The sequence below is a fragment of the Gracilinanus agilis genome, chromosome 1 (assembly GCF_016433145.1).
Source record: "Gracilinanus agilis isolate LMUSP501 chromosome 1, AgileGrace, whole genome shotgun sequence".
Taxonomy (NCBI): domain Eukaryota; kingdom Metazoa; phylum Chordata; class Mammalia; order Didelphimorphia; family Didelphidae; genus Gracilinanus; species Gracilinanus agilis.
In genome coordinates, this window is record NC_058130.1 from 3,185,943 (window position 1) to 3,195,810 (window position 9,868).

Here is a 9,868-nt window from a genome sequence, read left to right on the forward strand (position 1 = left end):
GGGCAGGGGGGAACCGAGGCTGGGGGGCCGGGGCAGGGGGACCGGCCGGGATTTGGGACAGACGGACAGTGGGGGCAGGGGGCCGTCTGGCGGCTCTACTCACGTAGGACGTCCTGGCCTCGGCGTCCCAGCAGTCGCAGGCGTAGTGCGCCATCTCGTTGTCCATGTGCTGCCGGAAGCGCAGCCTGTCGGGGCACACGCCGGCCTTGGTCAGGTACAGGTAGATGCGGCCGATGAAGTAGCCCAGCACTGAGTTGTTGATGACGCCCTGCAGAGAGCAGAGCTGGGCTAAAGGGGGGCCGGCCGCGTGGACAACACCACCGGCCCGCGGCCAGAAGCTGGTCCAAGGACGGAGCCGTCTCGGCACCGGTCTGGGCATGAAAAGGTCGGGAGCCCCTTGCTGGGGGGTGCCTGCTGCCCCCCGCCACCCCCTGCCACCCCCGACTGCCCCTCACTGCCCCCAAGCAGACCCTCCCCCACAGGACATCCCCACAGGCAGCCATGCCGGAGGGCAGAGCACACTCATGTCAGCTGCAGTCCTGCGGTCAGGCCAGGCCGTGGGGCTGAGTGACCGGCTGGGGATCACTGGCTAGAAGTGTTCAAGGCCAGAGTGGACCCCGGAGCCCCCTGACTCCAGCCAGTCAATAAGTGTCTGTGATTGGGCCTCTGGGGGGTGGCAGAGGGCTGGGGAGCCAGGGGTGATGGGGGACTAGAGGTGGGGGGGGCAGAAGCACCCCAAGGTTCACAGGCTTCTCTCAGACAGCCTTTGGGGTAGCCTGGGTCCCCCATGTCTACACCAGCCCAATGGAGCACCCCCTGGAGGGAGCCCCATCCAGCCTGTTCTAAGCCCAAATTCCCATTTTTGGCGCCTCCACGTGGGGCTCCTCACCTGCTCCACGGCGTCCCCGAGGCGCATCTTGTGCGCAGACTGACCGCTGAGCTGGGCCCGCGCCGAGTACAGGCAGATGCTGAGGTTGGCCACGCTGTCGAACTTGGGGTGCTGCTTCTCATTGGGGTCCACGAAGTGCTCGATCTCGGCCATCGTGAACTCCCTAGAGCAGAGGGCAGCGCCGTGGAGCCCCGGGCCCTCGGCCATCCCCCCGCACCCAGGACCAGGACGCACGAGCCCAAAGGCCTGAACGGCCGCAGAAGCTGGTGTCGTGCCCCCCTCGATCCCGGGGGGCAGCCCTGGCGCCCCCACCCGCTGTGCAGAGCCCCCCGGCACGTACCTGACGCGGATCAGCCCGGAGCGGGGGGAGATCTCGTTGCGGAAGGAGCTCCCGATCTGCGCGGCGGCGAAGGGCAGCTTCCCCTGGTTGAACTCGAGCAGCCGCTTAAAGTTGAGGAAGATGCCCTGCGCCGTCTCGGGCCGCAGGTACCTGGAGAGCAAAAGGCCACCCGAGCGTCGGCCGACCCCGACAGCCGGAGCTCCGGGTTCCAGTCCCGGCAGCACAGCCATCCCTCGCGGCAGATCGTCCCCCTTTCAGAACCCTTCCCGAAGGGAACCCTTGCTTCATCAGCCAACCCGACATGGGCACTACAGAATTGGGGTCCCCCTCCCCGGGTCCCTGCCTGTACCCCAGGCCTCCTGTCTCGCCTGTCCGAGGACAGAGTCTTTGTGGATTGCTGGAGGCCCCCAAGAGCTCTGACAGGCCAGGCGGAGAGAGCAGGCAGACACGGGGGGCCCTGGGGGACCCCCACCCCCACTAGGGAACCAGCTCTGGGAGATGCTGGGCCGCCCCACCCGGAGCCCCGGGGCTCCTCTTGCTCAGGGGGGCAGTGCCAGGGGGCAGACGTGGATGCCCCAGCCACGCACCCCGGCATGTTCCCTCCAGGCCCAATAAAGGTCTTGAACATCAGGTTGAAGGAGGCCGGCGGGGTGAGGTCATTGCCGGTCAGCGGCGACTTCACGTTGTAGTTCACAAAGAGGTCGGCGAGCTCTTCCTGGCCGTAGTTGTCCAGCTGCCGGACACCAAGGGGGCAGCCGTGAGTGTCAAGAGCCATCGAGAAAGGGCCCGGCCTGAGGCACGAGACCGCCTGGAGCCCCCCGAACCTCCCTCCGTAGGCAGTGCCCCCCCAGACTCTCTTGGAGCCGGGGGAGACCCTGACCTCTCCTGGGGCAGTCGGGGGGACGGCCACGGCCCCTGGAGCGCCCCAAAGCGCTCACCTGGATCAGGACGCCTTCCATCTCCGACCTCTTCTCGGCCGAACATTTCTTATCGGACATCAACTTCTGCAAGTGACCTGGGAGCAAGGAAGGCGCCCGTCGGTCTTCCTGCCTGGAGGAGGCGGCCCCGAGGGGGAAGATGCCCCGTAGGGAGGGTCCAGGCTGACCCGGGGGCAGCGCAAGGGGGCTGTGCCCGAAGGCCGGGCCGGGTGGAACAAGGGCTCTCGTCGGTGGCTTTGCACCGTCCGTCAGGCCCGTTATGCCAAACACAGACATCAAATAGAAAAAACGAGCAGGAGCGAGCCCGGCCCGTCCTCCGGCCCGTCCCCCCCCCCCACGCTCTCCCCAGCAGGACACCCCGAGGACAAAAGCTGAAGGGGGCCGCTTGGGGGGCCCCTGGCTGGGCCCCAGCACGAGCCGTACTTTTCAGGAGATGGTCGGCGCGGAAGCACTCGCCGCTCTTCACGTCCTTCACCATGAAGTCGGCGAACTTGTCCACGTGGCCGGATGTCCTGCAACGAGAGCCGCCCGCGGGTCAGCCCGGGGGGTCCAGCCCGGGGGCGCCCCCGCCCGCGCGGGCCCCACGTACTTGAGGACGGGCTCCGGCGTGAGCATGGTGCAGTCGATCTCGAGGATCTGCTCCTCCTGGATGAAGTGCTGCCGCCACAGCTGGATGACGTTGTTCTTGAGGGCGCAGCCCACGGGCCCCAGGTCGTACAGGCCGCTGACCCCTGCGGACGGACGGCCGAGGCGTCAGCGGCCCACAGGGGCGTCCGGCCACTCCAGAAAGCCAGTGAGCCTCGGCCCCTCGCACTCACCTCCATAAATCGCGAAGGCCTGGTCGTAGAAGAACCTCCGCTTCAGTGTGTCCTCCATCTTGATCCGGTCCACAACGTCATCTTTGGGCTGTAGAGCCAACTCCTGGGGGAGGAGGGATGGCCGAGGGCCGGCCTGAGCCCCGGCCTCCGGGCCGCCCCCCAGACCCCCCCGAGCCCACGGCCAGCTCCTCGTCCGTCCCTCCTGACGCAGCCTGAGCCGCGGCACAAACACAGGCAACCCCCGAAGAGCCCCCCCCTCCCTGGCCCGGGAGGACCCCCGGAGGGCACCGGCTGGCCTCACCTTGGCCTCCAGGATCCTCTTGCGTGCCTTGAGCTCGGCCACGGCTCTGTCGATGTCCGCCTGGGGCGCTTTGTCATCCTTCAGCTTCCTCACCAGATCCCCCTGCGCAACACAGAGGGGTCAGCCCGAGGCCCGTCACGGCCGGCAAAGGCAGCGCCTGGCGGTGCCCGGCGAGGAAGCGGGCACCAGGGAGCCGGGGAGGGTCTCCGGGCAGTTAAGGAGGGGAGGAGGAGGCTGGGGGTGACTTCCTCGGGGGGAGCTCCCCGAGACCAGAGGGGAGGGCAGACTGCACCGATGAGGCGAGACACTGGGTGCCGCTGCCCCCTCCTGAAGCGAGGCAGCCCCCCCTCCCAGAACTAGAGCCGGGGAGCTCCCGATGGCCACATAACAGCCTCGGGGGAGTGGGGGGGCATCCTGGCAGAGCACCAGGGGCTGGTCCAGGGGACACTTCCACAGTCCGCATCAGCAGCCACCCAGAACCCAAAGGGGGATCACTGGGGGGTGGACCAGGCAGAAGCTTCAGAGGCACCCCACTCCCCGCAGTCCTCCCTCACCCCCAGGACAGTCAGATCCAGGCTGTGACACCCCAGCACAGCGCTCAGGAGGAGCCTCACACATGCCAGCCAACCAGAGGACAGACTGGCCTTCAATAGCCCTGCCTGAAGTCTCAACTCCTCTGGAGGCTTTTGAAGGCCTCATCTCCAACCTGTCTCCAGCCTGCCCTTCCTCCTGCACATCCCCGGCTCCTGTGGCCCTGGCATCGCCCCGGGCTCTCATTCTGGCAGCCAACCCCTTCCTTCTTTCCTCCTCCCTCCCTCCCTTTCTCCTCTCTTCCTTCTTTCTTTCCTTTCTCTTCCTCTCTCCCTCCCTTTCTTTGTCCATGTCCCATCATCTCTGTCTCCAGGGTGCTCCCATCCCAGCTCCAGCGTCCTGCCTCCAAGGCCAGCTCTCACTACCAGGCCCAGAGCCCGCAGAGCCCTCCTGTCTTTGGTGCTTCAGCAACAACTCTTCCCTCGTACCCACAATCGAGGTCTAAATGATAGACCGTCCCGCACTTTATACGCATCCCAGACCCGAGTCCTAGCTGCCATTGACCCTCCTCCAAGACCCAAGTGCCCAAGAAGCCAGCTCCAAAGCCTCTTCCGAGAACTCTGGGAGGTGGGCACGCTTATGATCCCCATTCACAGATGAGCAAACTGAGTCTCAGGAAGTCTGAAGCAGGAGATAATCAGAGCTCTTCCTGACTGCAATCCAACACTCTTCCTCCTACAGGCCCTTTAAAAGCTGGACCAATAGGGGGCAGCTGGGTAGCTCAGTGGAGTGAGAGTCGGGCCTAGAGACAGGAGGTCCTAGGTTCAGGCCCGGCCTCAGCCACTTCCCAGCTGTGTGACCCTGGGCAAGTCACTTGACCCCCATTGCCCACCCTTACCAATCTTCCACCTATGAGACAATACACCGAAGTACAAGGGTTTAAAAAAAAAAAAAAAAAAAAAAAAAGCTGGACCAATGAATGGGATATGGAAGGAGTCCTGGCACCAGAATCCAAGGTCTTGGGTTCAAATCCACTCCACCTCTCTGAGGCCTTGAGGCCTCTATGGCCCAAGGGTGCAAAATTTGGACAAACCACCCTAGAGTCCTCTTGGGGGGGCTGATCTTCCCCTGGTTAGGCAGCCTTTTTGGAGAAGCGTCTTCTGGAGAGCCAACATCTGGGAGAGGATCGAGAGGATGGACAAACAGTGGGTGCCAGGGGTGGGGGGAGGGGGGTCCTCAAAGGCTCTCACTCCTGCCCCTCTCAAGAGCCTGCCATCCCCAGAGAGAAGCTGTTCTCTAGGGCAGAGGGAGACGACTTAAGTTTCTAATGAAAAAAGCATCCGCAAGAAGTGGCCCAACCTTCACCACCCGGGGAGGCAGGAACAGAGAGGACGGAGAGGCCAGGAGCCTCCTCGGCTCTAGAGCTGCCTCTTCACAGTGGCTCCTCCATCAGCTTCTAAGCACATGCAGAACTGGGAAGAGCTGACTCTGCAGAGCCCAATCCCTCCTTCGCCGAGTCCGTCCTTCAAGGAGGAGATGTGCACAGTTCGCAGAGGGGCCACTGAAGGACCAGCCGGCAGCGGCTCAGCTCGCCTCGTTCCCAGGGGCCGGATCTTAATCATTTCCATTTTAAGTGACTGCTTTTACCCAAGTTGGCCACAAACAGCTGGTCTGCATTGCAGGCACAGGCTAACGTGGCAGAAGGAGGGGTTTAAATGTAATAAAAAATTTAGGAAAAAAAAAAAAAAAACCCGTGCCTCCTTCCAAAGGGAGGAGAACGAAAAGCAGAGTCACACAAGGGATCACCAAAGAAACCCCAGCCAAGCCCTGACTGAGCGCTGGGTCTTCGCTCAGTGGCACTCAGCAGGGCCATGTGGTGAGAAGGGCAGACGTGCTCCCCCGTGGCCTCTACCACCAAAGCTGAAGGAAGGGAGGCCACCGGGAAGGCTGTAGAGCTGACCACGAAAGCGGTGGTCAGCCTGCCGTGGAGCAGGGTTGGCTCCTGCTGGGGCTGCAGCCTCAGCCTCAGAGGCTCTGACCCCAGTGAATTGTTGTTCCCAGGGAGGACCCACCCTATTATTAGACTGGGCAGAAACGGATTGCATCAGGCATCTACCTCTGCAGGAGAAACCAGTTTGAGTTTGGGGTCCTAAATGAATTGGGCTGTTGTACCTTCCAACCAAGAGCAAGGCACATTTTCCTGTTCCCAGAGGCAAGACTGGGGATGGGATTAAATCCCCTTCCCCAGGTCTGATGACCTTAAAAATGGCTAGTCACACAGACTAGTTACCACAGAAACCCAATTGAGGCACTGCTTTGAAGTAGTTCCAAGATGTTCCTTCCTATTATAGGCAGAAAAGCAGCCTGGTAGAGTGGAAAGAGGGGAAGCCTAGGAGTCAGAGACCTGATTTCAAGTTCTGCCTCTAAGACATTCTCAGATCCATTTATCCAGTCCTAAAATCTCTGCTGCTCTCCACTTTTGTGTAAATAGAATTAGCTCCATTTTCCCTCTTACACTTTCCAATCTCTATAAATAACTCCTGGCCATCTTGAACCAATGGCCCCACTACCACCTTCAATCAAATATGCCCAAACTGACCCATTCCTTTTCCCCTCAAACCCTCCTCCCTTCCTCATTTTTCTCTTACTGTCAAGGGCACCACCATCCTCTCAGTTACCCAGGCTCAGGACCTAAGTGGTAACCCCCCTCTCTCTCACCTTCCAACCTCTCCTATCCAAGCACTAGTGAAGTAAGGAAACGCCACCTCTGCCACAGCTCATCCATTTCACCTCTGCCACATCCCTCCTCAATTTCACCTCTGCCACAGCTCATCCATTTCACTTCTGCCACATTTTTCATTCATTTCACCTCTGTCACATCCCTCCTCAATTTCACCTGTGCCACATCCCTCCTCAATTTCACCTCTGCCACATTTCTCATTCATTTCACCTCTGCCACATTTTTCATTCATTTCACCTCTGCCACATCCCTCCTCAATTTCACCTGTGCCACATCCCTCCTCAATTTCACCTCTGCCACATTTTTCATTCATTTCACCTCTGCCACATCCCTCCTCAATTTCGCCTCTGCCACACCTCTTTCAATTTCACCTTTCCAGCATCTCTCCAATAGCCCCTTTCTCTCCTCTGACATTGCCCCTACCCTGGTACAGGCCCTCATCACCTCATATCTGGATCATGGCAGTGGCTGCTGAGGTTCTGCCTGCTTCTGTCTCTCCCTGCTCCGGATTTTCCCAAAGCACAGGTCTGACTATGTTGTCTCCTACTCAGTGAACTCCAGAGACTCCCTATTACCTCCAAAATCAATTATAAAATCGTGTTTGGCTTTTAAAGTCCTTCAAAATCTGGGCCCTTCTTACCTTTTGGGTCTTCTTACACCTTAGTCATTCCCAAGTATTCTGCAACAGTAACCCTGGCATCGTTCATCTTCCTCAAACAAGAGAGTCCATCATTTGGCTCCAGACATTAGGCCAGGAAGGTTCCAACTACTGATGTCTCAACTAGAATCTCCTCTTCTACAAGAAGCCTTCCCCAGTCCTCCTGAAGTTAACTGTGTCTCCCTTCAGCAATGCTTCCCAGCATACGGGGACTATCAGACTGTCTTGTTGGCATGGCACCCCCCCCCCAATTACTGGACTGTGAGCACCTGGAGAGCAAGGACTGGCTTCTGTCTTTCCTTCTATCCCCAGAGCTTAGCATAAGGCCTGGCACATAGCAGGCACTTAATAAATGCTTGTCCACAGACTAGCAGGGTGAGCAGGGCAAGGCAGAACCTCAAAGTGCCCCAGGAAACTCTCTAGCCTTCCCAATTGTAGGGGAAGTTACCCACTGGAGCTTTATGACTGAGAATTCCCCAACAAGGAGTTCCTCAGCCCCACGGTGACGTCATAGGCCCATAATGCAGATCAGTGCCCCCCCTTGGTCCTGCCCACAACATCTGGACCCCTCCTAGGCCCCAGCTACAACAAACCCCAACTTTTTTTAAAGTCCCACAGTCACACTTTCCATTGGAAATTGAAAAGTCCCACTAACTCCTGACCCTTTGATTAGACGAGATTCCAAAAAGTGTGCGTGGTGGGGAGCAAGCGTGGAACCCCCACTTTCAGGGACTGGTACTTCAGGGCAGCCTCATCACTAAGAAGCCTGGCCCACATGGCCTTTTCTCTTGATCTCTACCTACTGCCTGCCATGCCCCCGTGCCCCTCTGCCCCCTCCACACACAAAAAAAGTTGCCTCTCATTCGGCCCCTGAGAGACCCCTAGAATTAGGCAGGGACCTGAGAGAGCAAGACAAGGGAGGCTTAGAGAAGGAAGTGCCACAGCACGACCCCAGAGCCTGGTGCCCGTGGCCACCCTGCCCCAGGCCCCTTTTGTCCCATGCAGCTGCATGTGCCCATTTATTTACTGATCTCTCTCCCTCTCCCAATGAGTCCACAAGCTCCTGGCAGGCGGGACCCAGTCTTGCTCTTTCCTGGCATCCCCAGCACCCAGCGGGATGCATGACACACAGTAGGCACTTAATATACTCTTCCTGATTAAAGGAAGGTAGGTGGCTGCCTCGGCCAATGAGGAGAGACCCGGGAAAAGGGCAAAGCCTGCCGGCAAGCTTTTGCAGGAAAAGAGGGTCAGAGTCAGCCAAGAGGACACAAGGTCACAGAACTCCAGGGCAGATGCCCAGTCTTACTTAGGAGCTTGCAGAGCCCAGGGGCAGGGAGCTAGGACAAGGGCAGGGGGCTCAGACAGGGAGGCTGCCTGGCCCCAAGGGGGTCTGGAAGAAGTCGAGGGGAGGGGAGGGGGTGGCCCCAAAGGGCATCAAAGGCTTTGTCTCCCTTTACAGGAGGGAATTGTCGGCTGGAATCAAGGGATTTTGTAGAAAGAATCTGGACACAGAGCAGAAGAACCGGTGGGGCCATCCAGTCCCAGCCCAAAGGGGTCCTGTCCAAGGAGGGGTCACTGAGGCTCGAAGCAACTAATTCCTAGAGCCCGAGTCCGGCGGGGCCTCCTCACTGTACAGATGAGGAAACTGAGGCCCGAGAGGATGATACTCCTTTCTAGGATCCCAGCCACCCCCTCCCTAGTACGGAAGAGTAAACCGAGGCCCAGATTGCTGACACACACCCCCACATCCCCCTCCCGCCCCCACTGTCCAGAGGGGTAGACCGAGGCCCGGTCGGTTGACCATCCGCTCTCCGTACATACAGAAAGGTAAACTGAGATGCAGGAGGCTAACTCCATCCCCCTCTCGTCCCCACTGCCCAGAGGGGTAAACTGAGGCCCAGGGGTGGCTCACCTGCTGCCGCACGGCCAGGCGGAAGGGGCCGAGCGCGGCCTCGGCCTGGGCCTGGGCTCCGTCCATGTTGCTGCCCGACGGCCGCGCCCGCGAGGAGGCGGCGGAAGAGGTGGACAGGCGGACGTGCGCGGGGCCGGTGACTCGGCGCAGGAGACAGGGGGCCGGAGGCTGCAGTCGCTTCACAGCCGGCAGCACAGGAGGCAGCACCGGCAAAAGTAGAAGCAGCGCGCGGCGCGATCGCATGGACTCGAGGGGGCGGAGGGGTGCGGGAGAGCGCAGGGCGCATGTGCGGCCTGGCCGGCTGATGAAATCCGCGCCGTGGACCCGCCCCACTCCGCTTGCGCCTGCGCCAAAGCCGCGGCTTCGGCCCTAGAAAATGCAGAGGAAAGAGAGTATGCGCTTGCGCTCTACGGAGCTCCGCCCCCTGAGCCCTCGGGATTCCCGCCCCCAGCCGCGGCCAGCCTGCGGGTCTCTGGGCGCAGACGCAAGCCGGCCGGGCTGGAAAGACTAGGGAGAAACTGACGCGGGGCGGGGCAGAGTGCTGCTCTCCTGGGAGCCCACTGCCTGGGACGGAAACTACGAGTCCCAATCTCAGGGACCGCCTTGATCAAATGGGCGGAGGCCGCACGGGCCTCCCCAGCTCTCCCTCTTAGGCACGTGACTCTGGGCCTCAGTTTCCACATCTGGGAAAGGATCGGACTGCCCCCCTATAAGTCTAAGTCCGGGAACCTGGGAGGGTGC

General features: G+C 60.4%; 1 protein-coding gene across 1 annotated transcript in view; it reads right to left on the bottom strand.

The window, feature by feature from the left end:
- GARS1 (glycyl-tRNA synthetase 1) overlaps nucleotides 1-9,395 on the bottom strand; it is a 15,757-nt gene extending 6,362 nt beyond the window's left edge. The window contains exons 1-10 of the mRNA XM_044675316.1: nucleotides 9,128-9,395; nucleotides 3,287-3,388; nucleotides 2,986-3,088; nucleotides 2,757-2,898; nucleotides 2,591-2,679; nucleotides 2,168-2,244; nucleotides 1,817-1,962; nucleotides 1,230-1,379; nucleotides 890-1,052; nucleotides 104-268 (exon numbers count right to left, since the gene is read on the bottom strand). Coding sequence (XP_044531251.1) covers nucleotides 104-268; nucleotides 890-1,052; nucleotides 1,230-1,379; nucleotides 1,817-1,962; nucleotides 2,168-2,244; nucleotides 2,591-2,679; nucleotides 2,757-2,898; nucleotides 2,986-3,088; nucleotides 3,287-3,388; nucleotides 9,128-9,370 — 1,380 coding nt within the window. The 5' untranslated portion in view covers nucleotides 9,371-9,395. The remainder of the gene's footprint in view (nucleotides 1-103; nucleotides 269-889; nucleotides 1,053-1,229; nucleotides 1,380-1,816; nucleotides 1,963-2,167; nucleotides 2,245-2,590; nucleotides 2,680-2,756; nucleotides 2,899-2,985; nucleotides 3,089-3,286; nucleotides 3,389-9,127) is intronic.
- Between the last annotated feature and the right edge of the window lie 473 nt (nucleotides 9,396-9,868).